We start from the raw sequence: 19219 nt of genomic DNA, 5'->3' as shown, positions 1-19219 counted from the left end.
CAGATCTATGGCTGGGTATAGTCTATACTAAAAACCTTTATTTAAGAAACGCAAACTCTATACATCAAGATAGCTAGATCCTCTGATCTATATAAACCATGCACATTTGTAGGTAGGTATTTACCTGGCACAATTTATTTTGTTTTTGCTACTCGTGGGCAGGGCTAAGGAGTTGGAGAAGGCACCAAAGCCTTGTCCCCTACAAATACTACTTAACCTATCCCATGGCTTTTTAGATTTCATCAGGCATTGTTCACATATTGTCGAACCTATTTTTGCATCAATGGGAGCTAGGAACTTGTATCTATTAAAAGTAAATAAGAAAGAAAAAGCTGAGATTTTCAGCAGGCGGAATTCCTGCTCAATATTAGATTCTGCACCATAGAGTTGTCGGTTGCTCTGAACCATAATTTCAGTCAATGGAAATCACAAAATTAGACGAGCTCATATGCCAGCATTTTTTCATCGGTTTGCTCACATTCGTTTTGGGGTCTGAACTGATTCTGTATACTTATATTCTAAGCTTCCTATCAGGACAGAGACCTTTCAAGCTGGCTCACAGAATGTACAAAACAAAATAATGTTGAAGCCCAATAACACAGATATAAAACAACAGATTACAGACATCAACATTTTAGGCCACTGTTAGGCTAACTCTGTTATACTAGAAGTAACTTTCTCCCCCGGGATGGACAGAAGGCAAACAAAAATAAAATAAAAAATGAAATGAAAACTTTGCACTTAAATGACATGCAGAGTCTATAAATTAATTTTCAGTCAGCTTGATGACAGTATTTAGGCAGGAACCAGACCTAAACAAATATGTGTATGCTAGATGTATCAATCAATGTTCAACTATTCCCGAAAGCGTAATCTATAATACATTTTTAAATACGTAAATAAAATTCCAGTTTATGTATTAAAATATGCAGTACAGGACAATGCAGGCCTGTACCCAACTGTAGCCATAAAATGGTACAATATAATTAGTCCCTTTAGACATTCACCAGTTAATATGTGGATGCTCTTAAATAAAGATATTCACACATAAATAGTGTTATACTATAGCTGTATGTGGCTGAAGCTTGTTGGGAATGTTCATGTAAGGTAGATGAATTATTCCAAACATGAAGTGTCTGTTTTCTTGGTTTTGTACAGTTTACATGTAGGTGTCATATTTAGATGACATTGTTTGTTACACAAACACACACGTCAATCCTAGCTGCACAAGGTGACCTATAGCCAGCTCCAAAATTTTGCTAAGATAGCAAATGAAAACATAAGATTAAGTGTTCTAAAGGCTGCACAGGAACGTTAGAAGCAGTAATTGTACCATGGAACGGCTGAGATGTTGCTCTTGCCTCTGAGCTGCAGACAGACACATCATTACGAACTTTTAGGATTAGGATGACATCCATAATTAGGTGATTATGGTTGCAATAATACTTGCCTGAACATGAGCCTTAAAAAGGTAAAGATAAAGGACCCCTGACAGTTAAGTCCAGTCGCGAACGACTCTGGGGTTGTGGCGCTCATCTCGCTTTACAGGCCGAGGGAGCCGACAGTTTTTCCGGGTCAGGTGGCCAGCATGACTAAGCTGCTTCTAGCGAACCAGAGCAGCGCACGGAAACACCGTTTACCTTCCCTCCAGAGCGGCACCTATTTATCTACTTGCACTTTGATGTGCTTTCGAACTGCTAGGTTGGCAGGAGCTGGGAATAAGCAACAGGAGCTCACCTCGTCAACAGGATTCGAAGCACGACCTTCCAATCACCAAGCCCTAGGCTCAGTGGTTTAGACCACAGCGCCACCCGCGTCCCTTTGAACGTGAGCCTTACATTTGAGTAAATATGCATCACTTTATCAGACTGGAAGTAAAAGGGGTCTTGTGTCTTTGCTGAAATCCTAATGAGATTACAGTGGTACCTCAGGTTAAGCACTTAATTCGTTCCGGAGGTCCGTACTTAACCTGAAACTGTTCTTAACCTGAAGCACCACTTTAGCTAATGGGGCCTCCTGCTGCCGTGCCGCCGGAGCACGATTTCTGTTCTCACCCTGAAGCAAAATTCTTAACCTGAAGCACTATTTCTGGGTTAGCGGAGTCTGTCACCTGAAGCGTATGTAACCCGAGGTACCACTGTACAGAAAACTAGCTGAGTGCATCTAAACATTCAGATCGTGTTCATTGAAGGGTTTGCGAATTTAACAACAGGGAAGTATTTAAGCACAATATTGCTGACAGATTAGATTCAGAGTTGGTGCAGCGGGAACTCTGTTCACAGCGCTGCTTGTGGAAAATGGGTTTCGACAGATCTCTCATTCTCCCTGAAAATCTGCTCCAGAGGGTGGGGTGGGGGGTACTCCAGAACAGTGTGGGAGGTGGTGGAGAGAGGAAGGATGAATTTGTGAAAATTGCTTCCAGGGTTGGCACCAGTTCTGGGGGATCTGGGCATGATGCCCTCCAGGGGACACACACACACACACACACACACACACACACACACACAAAACATCCATGATGCTGGCAAGATCCTCCGTAATAAGCTTGCCAGGTGGTGCACAGGAGCCCCAGATTTCTGTAAACAGGAAGGACTCCTGTTTGCAGAAGAGTCCGCAATTCAGCGGAGGCTCCTGTTGCAGTGGCCGGGGTAGGGCAAAGGCAATCCAGCGCAGAGGGCACAGCTGATGTGTTGGGGGAAATATTGGGTTCCAGAACAGCTGCGAGGGATGACCGGTCACCAACATCTTTATTTATTTGAAGCAGAGCGCCGCCCAAGGCTGCAGCCATCTATGCCCAGAAGCATTCTGGGAAAAAGAAAATGGTGGGTTGCCCTGGTAGTGGAAAAGTAGAAGGAAGATGCCAGCGACTGTTGTCAGTCCCAGTGGGTTCTTTGGGGCTTAACATTTGCCCCCCCCCCCCAGGCCAATTGCTGACTCTAGGCCTGATTACCAACACCCCCATTCCTCCAGGAAGAGTCTCTGCTGGATTGCAACCCTTTCCACGAATAGAGTCTTTCCATTCGCAAAAAGGAAATTCTGGCTCGAACCCTGACTTTTTTGGTATATGTCATGGAACACTGCAGTGATGTAAAGATACCTCCCCTCCTCCTTGCGTTCAGTTGCTAAAACGTATGTTTTCATGAAAAATAATTGTTTTTCACAAGAAATAACCGCCATCAGACTACTTTCAGGAACGTCAAAGCTATGCAACTCAAAATGCTACGTACTATGTAGCAAAACAAAAGCTGCAAACAAAATCTAGAAGGCATTAAATCAATTGCCAATTTAAACTTATAGACCGGTATATCGCTTATGTATTAGGTAATCCAGCATGAGACTCAAAACTATGTTGTCGTTGTTGCTACTGTTTCTCCACACAAAGAAGTTTCGCTTCACCCAAAGAGAAATGAATGAATTGTATACAGAATGAAAAGCCAAAAATACAGGTACAGTAATGGACTAAAATGTGTCCTGCACAACAATCTTCATGAAGTTTATACTTGTAATCTATATTAATATATTCTGGCTACTGCAACCACAAGAACTGCTGTATAGCCCTGGAGAAGCTACACCAAAACGTTTCAGCAAAAATTATGAGTCCCTGAAGCAACTACTGTACAGCTGAATAGAACTGCCTGCTTTTAATGGGAAGCCGTCTGGGGTCGGTTGTTTATGTTTTCAACTTTCTGGGACAGGGAGCCGGTTAGAAACAAGAAAAACCCTACAAAAGAGGGAAGTAGACCCACACTGCCTGCCTTTTACTGCACAACATTCAGTGTTCCTTCCATGCCTTAGCTACAAAAACAAAACAGAACAGAAAACAAAGAATAGGAAGCTAAAAGGTATTTTCCACTGTAGAAGTGCTCTTAAGTAGTGTTTACTGTCAAGTTTAACAGAACTGCCGATACTGACAGAAACTGGCTTTCAGCTATGCACAGATTTGGAAAGAGACCTTTTTTCTGAACAGAGGCACCAACGCGCTAATTGTTACATGCATACACATTTTTTTCTGGCATTCATACGCACAATTTAACACATTTCCAAACCATTAGTCTAATGATTAACAGCGACTGGTGTTGAAAGATTCTTGTGAATTAGTTTTCCCATATGTAATCTAAAGAAATAAAATAAGGAAAACTTTTGCCCATTTAAGCCTTTGACACAGAGTACTGCTGAAACAAGATACCTACCTTCCAAAGTAAAATCAAGCAATATGTACTCATAAGCAGAGTCCGTCTTTGTTTCCACTTGCGGTCTCTTTAGCGTTGAAAATATTTTTCCAGGGCTACTATCATCTGGGTCTTCTAGTTTTCTGAGTCCGCACCCCATGGTCACAGCCGGCAGGGAGCAGGAAGGTGCAGAGGGTGGAGGTAGAAATGGAGAATGCCACAAAATCTGTTTCCCTCTGATTGGAGAAAAAAAAAAGAAAAGGAAGGAATCTCAAAGTTTTAGATGCTGTTTACTGCTAGCCACAACACCAAAGAAAAAAGAATATTCAAGTCCCAAGTTAGAAACAGGAGGAATTTTCCAGCCATAGTTACATCCAGGCATATAACCCTTTATGCTTTCAGGCGACGAAGTCCTCCTGCGCAAGAGTGTTACTGCTCTTGCAGGAACATACAAAGTGTTGCAAACTTAGCAGAGATTTTCCTTGCCACGTCAATTTACAGCCAACCCCTGCTAGCAGTGTTCTGTTGCAGAGGGCACCAATGAGTGCTTTGTCTGTCCCTCTTGGCTGGCTGATAATGATGTGAGAAAACAACCGAAATAAAAAGTTGCTGCAAAACTTCAGCGTGATCCCTTGCAGCCAGAAGGTCTGTTTTGCTGCAGTAGCAAAGAAAAGGGAACAAAAAAGAGCAAGTTTTTCAGATAATGGGACTCGAGAGCCTCAACATGGTTTGAGACAAAATCGTTTCCAGAAAGGAAGTCAACTTCAAGAGGAAATTGCTTCTGGCATCTCAAAGGGGAGCAAAGTAAATGAAAAGCAGTTCAGAACTCTTGTTTTAAGTGTGAGTTTGGATCTGACTTCCTTCGCACAGGACAGCTGGGGGGAAAATGCACACAATAGCAAAAGATTCTCTTGGCTAGAGAGCAGTACAAATTGTATTTGGAGTAATTGACTTAGTAAGTTAAAAAATATAAAAAAGCACATTCTCTGCTTTTGATAGGTCCTATTTAGAAACAGTATGAAATGTACATCATAGCAAACCAGAGGAGGGATTTGATTCACATTATACAAGAAAGAGCTCTATGGCAATCTTTCTGTTAAGCTAACAGTTAATTTTTAAAACTTCTGTTTTAGGGGCTTTTTGCAAACAAAGAGCAAAGGAGTGGATTTTCAACTAGTTGCTTATACAGTGGTACCTCAGGTTACATACACTTCAGGTTACAGACTCAGCTAACCCAGAAATAATACCTCGGGTTAAGAACTTTGCTTCAGGATGAGAACAGAAATCACGCGGTGGCAGTGGGAGGCCCCATTAGCCTAAAGTGGTGCTTCAGGTTAAGAACAGCTTCAGGTTAAGAACGGACTTCCGGAACAAATTAAGTACGTAACCAGAGGTACCACTGTATTTGTTTTTATTTCTTCAGGGCATGCAGCCTAGCTAAGCCACAATCTTATCAACTGCATTGTTCAAAGGCGTCTTAAGCTCCCTGGAAGTTGGCAGCTAGCATTAGAGATTTCGCCATTGCAGGGGGTTGGTCTAGATGACCCTCAAGGTCCCTTCCAACTCTACAATTCTGATTATATGCTCCCAGCGCTTACAAGTAAATGTGCTGCTTCAACTTTGATCCGTCTATGAATGATTTCTTTATACAGCTTATTTAAGTTTCCATGAGAGTAAGACAACACATTTATAGTTATAGGTATAAATAATAAAATAATTATTAAATTATTAATATTAGTTAACACTGTTTGGAATTTTTTATCTCTCTCTTTGGACTTGCAGAGATAGAGAAAGGCACCGGGGGCAGCTGTATAAGACAAAACAGCCCAAATTTCCCACAGAAGCTCAACATCAAAAAAACAAAGATCATGGACCCTGGTCCCATGACAAACCTAGACAGCATCTTAAAAAGCAGAGACATCACCTTGCCGACAAAGGTCCGTGTAGTTAAAACTATGGTTTTCCCAGTAGTGATGTGTGGAAGTGAGAGCTGGACCCTAAAGAAGGCTGATCGCCGAAGAATTGATGCTTTTGAATTATGGTGCTGGAGGAGACTCTTGAGAGTCCCATGGACTGCAAGAAGATCAAACCTCTCCATTCTGAAGGAAATCAGCCCTGAGTGCTCACTGGAAGGACAGATCCTGAAGCTGAGGCTCCAATACTTTGGCCACCTCATGAGAAGAGAAGACGCCATGGAAAAGACCCTGATGTTGGGAAAGATGGAGGGCACAAGGAGAAGGGGACAACAGAGGACGAGATGGTTGGACAGTGTTCTCGAAGCTACCAGCATGAGTTTGACCAAACTGCGGGAGGCAGTGGAAGACAGGAGTGCCTGGCATGCTCTGGTCCATGGGGTCACAAAGAGTCGGACATGACTAAACAACAAAAATGCTTAACTAGTCATGCAGGGGTTATTTTTAGTTCCTGGTCTTCATGTCAAATTGATATTTTAAAAATCTCATGTTGCGCCACGGTTTATCATTCTGTACCAGGCTTGTTGGAGCAGTGGAAATAAGCACAATGAATAGGCATTTGTGGACTGAAACAGGCCACTTAATTTTGGCTTTACAGCAGATAAGCAGACTTGGCATGGCAGTAGGGCAAAGATCTGGTCTGCATTCCATCAGCCCTTGCTGCTGGCATGTTTTTTGCTGCCAGTCGGCTGGAAAGCACCCACGGGAGATGTACAGCATTCAACGCCGCCATGGCAAACAGGAGTGGAAGGGATCGAGGAAGCTACCAGAGTCTACCCAGAGGCCCAAATAAATGAACTTACCCGAAGGCCCTTAAGCTTTTTTGTGGGCAGCAAGGACCTACCTTTTAAGTCGTCATATAGGCACTGGAAGGCCACTAGCAGGTCCTGGATTCACCAGCTCCCGCAAACAAAAAAACCTGTCCAGGCAGTGGGTGACCTGTTGGGTGACCCACTGCCCTCTCGAAGAACGTGCTGAAGGTTTCAAAGGCTGCACATACAACAGATGGGTGGGTTACAGCATTAAAAACCACAATTCAAAGTGTTGGTGCTGACCTTTAAAGCCCTAAACGGCCTTGGTCCAGTATATCTGAAGGAGCGTCTCCACCCCCATCGTTCTACCCGGACACTGAGGTCCAGCACCAAGGGCTTTCTGGCAGTTCCCTCACTGCGAGAAGCCAAGTTACAGGGAACCAGGCAGAGGGCCTTCTCGGTAGTGGCGCCTTCCCTGTGGAACACCCTCCCACCTGATGTCAAAGAGAACAACAACTGCCAGGCTTTTAGAAGACATCTGAAGGCAGCCCTGTTTCGGGAAGCTTTTAATGTTTGATATATTATAGTATTTTAATATTCTTTTGGAAGCCGCCCAGAGTGGCTGGGGAAGCCCAGCCAGATGGGCGGGGTATAAATAATAAATTATTATTATTATTCAAAATGTCCCATATGTTATTGATGAACCAACTGCCCTCAAATATAGTAAAGGTAAAGGGACCCCTGACCATTAGGTCCAGTCGTGACCGACTCTGGGGTTGCGGCGCTCATCTCGCTTTATTGACCGAGGGAGCCAGCATACAGCTTCTGGGTCATGTGGCCAGCATGACTAAGCCGCTTCTAGCGAACCAGAGCAGTGCACAGAAACGGCGTTTACCTTCCTGACGCAGCGGTCCCTATTTATCTACTTGCACTTTGACGTGCTTTCGAACTGCTAGGTTGGCAGGAGCAGGGACCGAGCAACGGGAGCTCACCCCGTCGCAGGGATTCGAACCACCAACCTTCTGATCGGCAAGTCCTAGGCTCTGTGGTTTAACCCACAGTGCCACCCGCGTCCCTGCCCTCAAATATAAAGCCAAGCAAATTTAAGTTCTTCCGTTGTACCTGAGGAGCTAAAATGCTGTCTAGAAACTGCGTTTTGCCATTATTGCACCTTGCCTACACCACCTCACTTGCTAGTGGAAGGCTCCTTGGAGTCAGGATAACTACTAGAGTCACTGGGTACACTGGATGAGGATTCTTATAGGCTGAGCACCTTTCCTACCTCGCTGGGGACCAAGGACTCCTGTGCACAGCTGCCTCAACTTCTCACGTAGCGGGGTCAGAAACAAATTAAAGGCATGCATTCAATAGCACAACTGGATCTGGTGAGGGACACCTGATCTTATATTGCATTCCATTAATTTCGTCCATAGAATACAAGCGGAGCTGAGAGCCATTTCTCGTTTCAGGAAAGGGAGAAAATTATTTGAGGAGTTTCTCAGCTAGGTTTAAAAGCTTACTCTTCGAAATTCTGTTCAAGATTAAACGGGGGGGGGGAGGGGGAGGATATTTGAAGGATCTATATTTTGTGGTTAATTTCGTTTTACATCCTATTACTACAGCAGCAGCAACTAAGATCAAACATATTGCCCAGTTTATTGTTTACAACAATAGCTGCTCAATACACAGGTAGAGTTAATGTGGCCATGTGGTCCGAAACACCAGAAGGGGAACAATGACTCCTCCTTGTCCCCCCTCTACGATATCCCTGAATTGAAATAATTAAGATCTAAACTATTCCATGACCCGACACCTTCAAAATACAGTGGTGCCTCGCAAGACGAAAATAATCCGTTCTGTGATTCTCTTCGTCTAGCGGTTTTTTTGTCTTGCGAAGCAAGCCCATTGACGGATAAGCGGTTTATAATAATTTATAATAATAATTTATTATTTATACCCCGCCCATCTGGCTGGGTTTCCCCAGCCACTCTGGGCGGCTTCCAAAAGAATATTAAAATACTGTGATACATCAAACATTAAAAGCTTCCCTAAACAGGGCTGCCTTCAGATGTCTTCTAAAAGTCTGGTAGTTGTTGTTCTCTTTGACATCTGGTGGGAGGGCGTTCCACAGGGAGGGCGCCACTACCGAGAAGGCCCTCTGCCTGGTTCCCTGTAACTTGGCTACTCGCAGTGAGGGAACCGCCAGAAGGACCGCCAGAAGGATTAGCGCTATTAGCGGCTTATCGGATCAGCTGATAAGCGGCTTAGCAAAAGGGGGGGAAAGGAAAAAAACCCCCGCAGGAACTCGCAAGACATTTTCGTCTTGCAAAGCAAGCCCATAGGAGATTTGTTTTGCGAAGCACCTCCAAAACGGAAAACTCTTTCGTCTAGCGAGTTTTCCGTCTTGCGAGGCATTCATCTTGCGGGGCACCACTGTAGTTCTATCCAGGATTCTGATTCTTGATGATAAGGTGTTATATGAAACCCCCCTAACTTGCTTTTATTTTGCTGTCACTATTGTTTTCTAAAAAATGAATCTGCATTACCAATAGTAGATAAAGAATACTTTATTTAGATGAAACTTTTGTTACAAAGCCATTGGCTTCTTAAAAATGGTACAAGCTACAGGAACCAATATCGTTACTGTATATCATACATTCATGGCAGAATCCAGTCCAGTGTGGGCCTAGCACCCCTGCACAAATAGTTCATAGAGACATGCTTTCTCCATTGTGTGTGTAGAGGCTGTGCAAAAGGCATTAGGTTGAATGGAAAGTCCATACATATGCCTACAACGCCGCTTCCTTGCCTCATGCTTGTTTGGGATTTGTGTAAATCAAGGCTCTACTGAGCCTAACAGAATCCTGCAGTGTGACTGGATTATACCCATAGTTTAAACAAAAAATGAGTAGAGAACAAGTTTGTAAAACTTTGAAGTACTATAAAATTATTGATAAAACATCTTTCTGTACATTTATCTTAACTTACTTAAGGTTGCAGGAACTATAGTAAATGCATAAGGAGCCATGTTGGTACCCTGTTAATTTAGCTAGAATTGTATGACAATGCAAAAACATTCTACTTATGATCAGCATTTTTATAAACTACTCCTTATTACCATGGCAAAAGTAAACTCTTCTATTCCTTTGAAAATATGTTAAAGAATACCCCACGATACATCCTGCTTTCAAGTGCCATTTTACAGCTATGTTTTGTTATCACACCAAAAGCTCTGATCGACACTGTCCAATAATGAAGCCCAAAACAAAATAATACTCTTCTGCTATACCTTGTAGCATTGTTCAAAATCAGAGCTCCACAGTAATATGGAATTACCGTGTATTAAAAAAATCTAGTGTCTTAGTATATTTGTATATGTATCTCTTCAAATATCTTGCTTGTGATATTGACATTTCTTAAAAAGCTGGTGCAGTATGAGCATCCCAAAACTACCATTTTACCCTAACATTTACACTAACACATATTACAATAAACCTACATTGTAAAACTATACTAAAATACACGTAGAAAGTCTGTATGCAAAGCCATGTGTTCTGTTACTTTTGTCTATCTTATTAGTAGAATGCAGTTTGTTGAGTAGTTTATTTTGTTACACGGATCATAGAGTATGTTAAAAAGCTTAAAGAAATAGTAAAGTGATATGTCAAATGTCAATGTGATGATTGAAGTGAATTTTCCCCAGTTCACTAGCACAAATAACAATTTGGTGTTCACATTTTTCGAACATTTCAAAACAGTCATAGGAAAAGTCCTGTTTTAATTAACATTATGGTAGTTCTTCACCTATTTCTTAAAATACGTTTGGAGTTATGATCGTAAACATTACTTAAATAATTAATTCAATCTCTAAATCTATGGCAAATATGATTCTCTCATGTATCCCAAATAAAAGTTTTAAAATCAGGATTGTAACAGAGCGGTGTTGTTAATGTTTGTTTGCTAACCCTCAATATATAAATGAGGTGAATTAATAAGTACACTAGACTCAGGAGCTATTTTTTTCTATGGAGAAACATAATAAGGGGGAAGGAATATATTACATTCAACTAGCCTTCAAGATAATATGGTTGACCAGGTATTAGCCCAAATTCTATAATGTAATGTTGCATTAAAAAAAATCCATGCATTTCAAAAGGATTGATAACAGACCACAGATACAAAGGGTAGAAGACAGCTTTCTTACTACTGTTATAACCCCTTAGAATTAGGTATGAGGGAGGGACCTGTTTGTGCATAAGACATTTCTTTCTATTACTATATTTGTGTGTATTAAGTTACTCTTGGCCAAACAGGCCAAGAGTAAAAAAAATCTAATCCTGATGTTTATATTGCTCTCTTAAATGAATTAACTAAAATGGAAAGTCTTGGGTATTATTTAACCTGATATAAATATCAATAACTCCGTAACGCAAGCAGTAAGAACAAAGGATTTCAAGTATGAATGACATTGTTTTCTAAATTGCAGTTCTAAATGCCAGACATTCTTTGGACATCTCAATTTTGAAATATTTTCAGAAAACTATGCTTTTTTAAGTCTAATACACGAAGTAAAATGGGAACCCAAGCAAAAGATTCAAAACTGATCCTGATTGCTTGGATGAAATAAGCTATATACAATGGTTTCATGATATACTTAGAAATAATGCCATAGTAACAGAACACATGGCCTTTTCTTGGCTACTTTTATATTGTTTACAAGGATATATACAACTGAGCAAATCCTTTCACAGTTATAAAGCAGTTTCAATAGATGTGAACACATTTATACAGATATATTTTAAAACCTCTGCAAATATAAAAACAGTAACATTAAACAGATAACCCCCAACCATTCAAGTTCTTTATACTTGACATAAAAACTACTTAAATCTGATAGTTGCTGGGTTATCGCAAACATTTTTACAAAACATATAAATTATTTTTGCATATGATCTTTTTACGTTCTATAAAGGCGCAAACCTATTTCAAGACTCAAGAGTGAACATGTTACTAGAAAAATAAATAATTTTTTAGTAAAAGTCTGAATTTATCCTAACTCCAGCCACGTGTAATGGTAGGTACACTGTGGGCAAAGCAGGTAATAAGGTTGTATTTAAATGTTTATTTCCAGTTTGCTGTTCAGTAGTTCTTAAAAGATTTATTTAAATGCTACCTTGCTGACTTGGTATTACTGACTCTATGAAATCATTACCTGACTTTTTTTAAAAAATAAAACAATTGGACTTCACCTTTGATAAAAAGGCTTCAATTCTAATTGAATACAGCAGGCATATTTATTATGCCAGAATAAGTATAAATTGAAAGACTACAGCAAAAAGCTTGTAAAACAAAAGCAGGGAATAAACCATTCTAATCCTTGTAGTGAAGAGGATAATTGTATTCCTCCTCAGGACATGATACAGGCAGTGATTCATTTTGATCCTGCACAGGGAGAAGACAAAGGCTTAATGAAAGTTTTCAAATACTGTAATAGATTATGTTATTAATGCAAAGCTTGTAATTTTGCACATCCAAAATAGTATCAAAAATGTGTGTAGTATTTTATATCCTTCACAACAGTATCAGTCACAAAAATCAGAAAAAAATATGTGGGCATAAGCAGATGGAACTACTTTTAATTTTTATAAACTAAAAAAAAGATTGATTTTATTTCAGTTGCAATATGTAAAACAGTATTTGCACCAAATTATTTTTAAAAAAACCCAAAATATGCTAAATGTTAAATAAAATATTCGGATTTCAACATAGCATGCATTTTCCATCAAGCAAAAATGCTTTTTAATATTGTAGTCATTCTTGTAACCTATCAGATGAAAATGAATTTTAAGTTTGGTTTGCAAAACAAATACGCTAGTTTTAAATGGCATAATAAACAGCACATGTATAGCCTGCATATTTCTCAATTACAAGTCTGTCACCATATAAGAATACCAATTGATAAAGGTAACCATGATTTTATCCTGCAATTTATGTTTACTAAGAGTAAACGATTTATGTTTACAAGTGCAAGGTCTTTAAACACCTTACAAAAAGCAAGGACATTTTGACTTAGCAGTATTCAGTATACATTAGGAGCTACAAAATTACACACCTTCATATTAGCTATTAAGTATAACTATGGTGCTATTTAACAGTGTCTGTAGAGGAAGGAGTTGTGAGCACTGTGTCATCTGATCTGTAATCTTTTCTAGGATGAAAGTGAGGACTTCGTGCGTAACGAGGCTTTAAACTCATAGAAGAAGGATGAGAAAAATTTCTTCTTACAGAATGCATCCTGGCTTCCTATAAAGAGGAAAAAAACTACATTTCAAAATAGCAGTTTATTACAAGACATTTTAAGCAGGTATATGACAATTCTGCTAAATATATAAACAAAGTCTGCAAAGGAAGGAATTAATTTACAACACAAAATGACCACATGTGAACTAAACTGGGATCTTTGGATAAAGAGTGGTACACAAATCTATTTAATTAAAATAGTAACAGCACCAACAAGACTATATAAAACTATTTCCCACCTGACTTAAAAAAGCACTAAAAGAAACTCTGGCACGTTAGTTTTCCCATGGAATTGTTGAAGATTATGGAGTTATACCATAATAAAGCAAATTTGCTCTTGATTGTTTTCAATTTCCTGAGGGAAAATAATTTCAAAGAATTTTCTGATTGACCAGCAAACCCATCAGTCCTAGGTGATCACTCTGGTTAGATGTGAATTACCAAGTGTCAATTATGCAAAATTTTCTATTTATCCACAAATTAGTACATGTATGCAAATCCCTACACTTGATTTTCAGCATGTTACGTACTACATCGTTCTTCTCGATTAGTCTTGTGCCAAGAACAGTCTCCTACAAATCAGATTCATGAACAGCAGCTTCTGAAAGAGGTTGAAATCACCTCTTTCTCTCTTTTTTACAACCATGAAATTCCTAGGCTCTCAGGTAGCTTCAGTAATGACGTACTTGAGTGACGCCAGCTCTCTATTCAGTCAAGTTAGTCCCAGTACTATCTAGGTTAATTCATGTATTGCAGAGGAAACTAGTCCTATTTTAGCCACACTGAAACTAATGAGACTTAAGGTAGTAATGTCTAACTTAATTCCCACTGTTTTTAATGGCATTAAAGCATGACTAATTTCTGATTTCCTGTTCTTTGGGCAGCCAGACTCAGCCATGGTCACTCATGTTCATTGCTCCTAGAAAGGATTGTTGCAATGTGTGTGCATTGTGCAGAAAGACAATGCTTCTAAAATCCCAACCATTGCTAAATCTTATGAGACACTTTGTTAAATCAGTTGCATTGTCTGCCCCTTATTTTTGTATTTGTTGTTAGCCACTTTGGACGACTCTTCTTGGGGGGGAATTGGGTTACAATTTTTATTAGAAAATATCTCTCTCTCCTCTGTCCCCGGTACTTATCTGGAAGTAATCACAGAGGTCACAAGGAAGATTCATCAGCCTGGAACTATCTGAACAAGGCTGAGGTTTCAAAGGAATGTGTCTTGTTCTAATCTAAGGGAAAGAGATTACCCAAGTCTTTTAGAATTGCCCATAACTGGATGAGAAAAAATACAGGTTGATGAACAATACCCAGGTTGATGAACTGGTATTGAAAATACTGTAGCATACCTATCACTCCTGGAAGTACTGCATCAGCATCTCCCAGCCCTGAGAATAAATTAACTCCACCTTGTTAGTTATTAGACAGAAACAGTATGATCAATTGCTATCTGAATATTCGTTAGTGTTTACTTTGTTCACTTTACATTCCTAAGTGAGCATGTGAAGCTTATCCTGTTTATTTCAAGGTTTCTCCATTTGTTTTAGACCTAGAGGCCCAACTGGGAGGCTGGAGACTCCTCACCCCCATTGAGCTATATATACTGTGATTCGTGTTGAAAACTGGGGAGGGGTGGATTTTCTAAGTCCATCTTGTAATCTACTCCAAGGTAAGTAACAGAAAACTGTTGTTTGAGCAAATAACTGCAGATAAAACAAGAGACAGAAGCCAGCATGTCTGAGCCAATAGCATCTAGAAGGCCAAAGGTTCCCTGGTTTAGATTAAGGCATAAACTCCAGTCTGTCTCTCTTGCATTATGCTGCTGCCCATTTCCAGTTCCAGGTGTCTCTGTGAACATGAATTATGGAAGGCAAGGAAGCACTCGTGACATACTAGGGCTAGCAGTGGGATGTCAAGATTCAGGGACATGGTATCCAGCTCCATGAAAAGAGCCCACTCGACCCCCCATTCCTACTGAAATGCCCAGATGTAGCAACTACATTCTATAATATTGGAGATTCTTCATTAGAGAAGTTTGCTTTTGGTAGCCATCTCTTTGGTGGGTGTCCAAACACAATGCTGAATTTATTTGAAGCCAAATAATTATAACCTGTCAGGATACAACCAGGGATGGATGGATTTCTGGCGAATTTGGGTGGCAATGGTATGTGAGCTGTAGGACATTTAGAAGATATTGGTAGGCATGTTCATTAGCTTTATAACACATTTAAGTTGAAATAATAGGTCCTGGTTAGTTGCATATTTGTTGTTTAAAAATGCACATTCCTAGATAACAAATGTTAGGCTTAATCTTATTTAAAAGAAATTACTGGCTTGTGATGCTATGCATTCAGGAATCAAGGCACTCCGTTCTCTAAAAGGGCTGAAAACACATGAACATGCAGCCCAGATTGGATACCATATACTTGAGTTCCCCAGGTGGGCATAAAAGGGAAGGCGCTAAAGCTCTCAACATATTGAATACTGGATATCAGATAGTAGGGTTCTAGCTTAGTCATCTTTCAGACATGCAGTTTTCATGGTGTAGAGAATTTCTGTCCTCTCGGTTCCTTGACAGATTGTCACTTGAGCTGCTTCCACACTTTGCATTTACTGTGAAACTGCCACTCATTTTCTCCACTCACTTTTCCAGGGAATATGCACAATGTTAAAACTAAAACACCTGCCTCTCATTCAGAGCTCAAAAAATCTGACTTTGAAAACTCAATGGGTGTGCCATTTTCTCAGGTGTGGATGGCCTATTGCACAGCTAGTCTAGCAAGTTGTGGCCTATGTAGGCTACTTTCTAGCCATTTCCTTCTCTATGTTTTTTCCTCATCTCTAGAAATCAGCTCATTAATTTTAAGCCTTCCCTTTCTAAACAGCATTGCATTTATATTAGGTTTTCCTCCCCTCTCCAAGAATTGTGGCATGGGGGGAAATCACAAGGAGCTCAGTTAGAGACAAGAGAGTATTTCCAATGAGCTGTTTCCCCCCACCTCTGACATTTGGGACTTGATGAAGTGCAAAGCTCAGCAGTCACAGTACCAAGAGCTGATGCCCGATGCTGCTCTGAGTATGTCTCTTCAGCTGTGATTAATACTGAGTTGGGCACATCATGCCTACCCAATTTTCAGAGGTCTACAGGATTCCCAAATGAATATATATGAGGGAACACAACTACCCAATAGCTTGCTTTAGTAATGAATTCTAACTAGTGAAAAGGAAAAAGAATCTGCTTAGCAGCCACAGAACAAAATTTCCTGTTGCCGCAGCAGCAGCAGCAGCAGCAAAACACAAAAATCTAAGCAGGTAGATATATTTCTGCATTGCAGGGGGTTGGACTAGATGACCCTCAGGGTCCCTTCCAAGTCTATGATTCTATGCACACCCTGTAAACCATCTGCTACAGCACTGGTCAGCCAAGCTTCAGAACTTTTCCATACTCAGAGCTGTACATGTAGACAGCTATATTAATAAAAACATGCAAGTTTCTCAAATATGGTAGATGCACGATTCTGCACTGGAAGACATACTCCACAGAAGGAGGAAAGCAGAAACATAATTACAGATCCAATTGCATGTCTGGCTAGGGTTCTTACTCCTTGTTCTAGTCTCAGAAGGCTATGTAGCCCATTAAGGTCAAAGGAGAGGAAAAGAACCCAAGCTCTAAATGCAGCTAACTACAGCTAGTATTCTTTAAGCCTGAAATAAAGGAAAAAAGAACTACAGTACAATGGTGTCTTGCATGATTTCAACCTTATGTGGTTGAAAGCTGGCTGGTTGAAATACCGCAAATTAACTGCACACAAAATGGAGAGCTTAAAACCTTGTTCTGCCCTGGTTTTTCCTGGCATGGAAAGAGCTTTTAAGCTCTCGGGCTTGCTAACAGGGCTTTGGGAGGCTCTTGTGAGAACTTGGACAGCCCTGTAAATTGCTTAAACGTAAAGATGGTCATGTGGGGGGTTGGGGTTTAAGTGCCATCCCCAGAACATAACCTCTGTGCATGATGCAATTGTACTGTACAGTACAATAGCGTAAGTAAGCAGAGCAGTGTATGGCATTATTTCAGGAAGTTTTTAAAAAACCTGCATTGAAATTGTTAGCTCTATTTCTGCCTATAATGAGTCTAGCCCAAAGCAAGTATGCGTATAGCTAATTAGCTTAATTTGGACTGATTTTGAAGGACAAATTCCTTTACACTTTGCTAAGAGTATATACTGCAACATAAATAGGGAAGTGAAAAAAATAAGACATCGTGATATAACTTTTACAAAATGATTTTACAAATCTAACTAAAACAATAAGGAAGAGCAACTCTTTCTTCTGCAGTAGACTAATGTCTTTTAATAGTTTCTGCCAGGCTTAACTACACACCAAATATTCACCCAAAGCAATAGCAGGCAGTGGAGAGTACAGGCACCCTCTGCCCTTATTGTCAAGACACCACAAAGTTACAGCAGAGGCAGCTGCTGATGGCCACAAGGACACTCGCCCCCACTCCCAGCTGAGGACTGCTTTCATCCCACCTCACCGGCTGCTACTGCTAATGTCACCATTCACACAATTAGCAACAATGTCAGATAATTAATTTTTTGAAAAATAAAATATAGAAAAGTATTTGTAATTCACTGAAACAGTTCTATGATTATTGTTTTTCATAGCTTGTTACTGATTAGCTCCTACTGAATTTTGTTGGTGATGTCATTTAGTACTGTAGCACCCTCTACTGGAAATATTTTTGTGACTATGCCATATACGGAGTAACTACTCAAACATCTAATGTTTCAAAGAATTTCAAGAGTAAAGTCAGAAAAAGAACAACATAAAGTGGCAAAGGATTTTCATTTTTTGTTAATTATTTAATCTATTTTACCTCACCTTTCCAAAAGCTCAATGTGATTTACAACAACAACAAAAATAAAACTAAGTATGCCTATACTTTTGCAAGGGAAAGGGTATTTTATGCCTTTCTCACACTATCACCTCCCAATCCAACTTGAATTGTGTCCCCATCAGCTAAAACACGCCCCCAAAGAAAAAGAAGGTTATAGACCTTACTTTAACAGACTCAGGTTGCATCACAGGGGCTGACATGGCTATGGCACTTTGAGCATAAACTTGGTGATATGCTTGAACTCCATGATCAGAATATGGCTGGTAAACAAATGAATATTGAAAAACATATTTACAAACAAATATATTTACAAAACAAGTATATATTAAAAATAGCATAAACAGGAAAAATGTGCACAGAAAGCAATTTTCATTCCATCATTTCAGAACTGCTTTTTAATGTTATGTTAGTTATCCAAGAACCCAAATGACCTTGGGCTAATTGTTTACCTGCAAATTTCCAGGGTTTTTTTTTTGGTTTTTTGTCAGAATAAATATAAAGGTGCAGACCTGATTCTGACTTCTGCTTGTTGTAGGTTAGATGTTAGGGCTATTACAGACACCTTTTTACCTGATTTGGGGCCAGGAAGGTTCAAAATGACTGGAAGAGATCCACAGTATATTTAAATAATTAGTGGAAGCGTGTAATAATGCAGAACTGGCAGTGCTAAATGTATATAATGTATGATGAAAGGGGGAAATCTTATTCTTTGGTTTGCAAGTTATAAAGTTGTCAATATATCTGTAGAATTTTGGCCCACCTACTGCACAACGGGCTGGGAAGAAATTTAATTGCTTTTGCATTAAAAATGAATCAATCCAATTTGCACTTTCCGAAACAATGTAAGAACCAAAACCCAGCCACCCTAAGAAAGTCACACCTATCCACATTTTGCGATGCAGTTCTCTCAACGTTTATAAAAAATGGATATATTAGGAAAAAGTGTGCATAAAATTATAGATTAGTGAAAACAACAGATTAAAATGCATTATATTAGAAAAATTGCTTGCAAAATGTGTATATTAGTCAAACATGTATGCAAAATATGTTTATTAGGAGAAATTAAATGCTGAAGAATTTTCATGAGGGTTTTCTCAAATTGCTGCAGAAACGTGGAGAACTGAA

The 19219-nt window shown here is 39.7% G+C and overlaps 2 protein-coding genes across 8 annotated transcripts in view; both read right to left on the bottom strand.

Moving 5' to 3' along the window:
• Positions 1–4894, bottom strand: part of RFTN2 (raftlin family member 2) — a 45500-nt gene extending 40606 nt beyond the window's left edge. The window contains exon 1 of one of the 2 annotated variants that reach the window (XM_082196338.1): positions 4191–4894. In XM_082196338.1, the coding sequence (XP_082052464.1) occupies positions 4191–4329 (139 nt within the window). In that variant the 5' untranslated portion in view covers positions 4330–4894. The remainder of the gene's footprint in view (positions 1–4190) is intronic. The other variant, XM_082196337.1, reaches the window with a different exon arrangement.
• A 4551-nt stretch (positions 4895–9445) lies between these two features.
• BOLL (boule homolog, RNA binding protein) overlaps positions 9446–19219 on the bottom strand; it is a 34960-nt gene continuing 25186 nt past the window's right edge. For 3 of the 6 annotated variants that reach the window (XM_082199828.1, XM_082199826.1, XM_082199827.1), the window contains exons 10-11: positions 18259–18354; positions 9446–13197 (exon numbers count right to left, since the gene is read on the bottom strand). In XM_082199828.1, coding sequence (XP_082055954.1) covers positions 13039–13197; positions 18259–18354 — 255 coding nt within the window. In that variant the 3' untranslated portion in view covers positions 9446–13038. The other 3 variants (XM_082199823.1, XM_082199824.1, XM_082199825.1) reach the window with 3 other exon arrangements.

Source organism: Podarcis vaucheri (genome assembly GCF_965113315.1).
Source record: "Podarcis vaucheri genome assembly, chromosome: 1".
Taxonomy (NCBI): domain Eukaryota; kingdom Metazoa; phylum Chordata; class Lepidosauria; order Squamata; family Lacertidae; genus Podarcis; species Podarcis vaucheri.
Note: the sequence above shows the minus strand (reverse complement) of the source record. Positions and strands in the feature narration are given on the sequence as shown.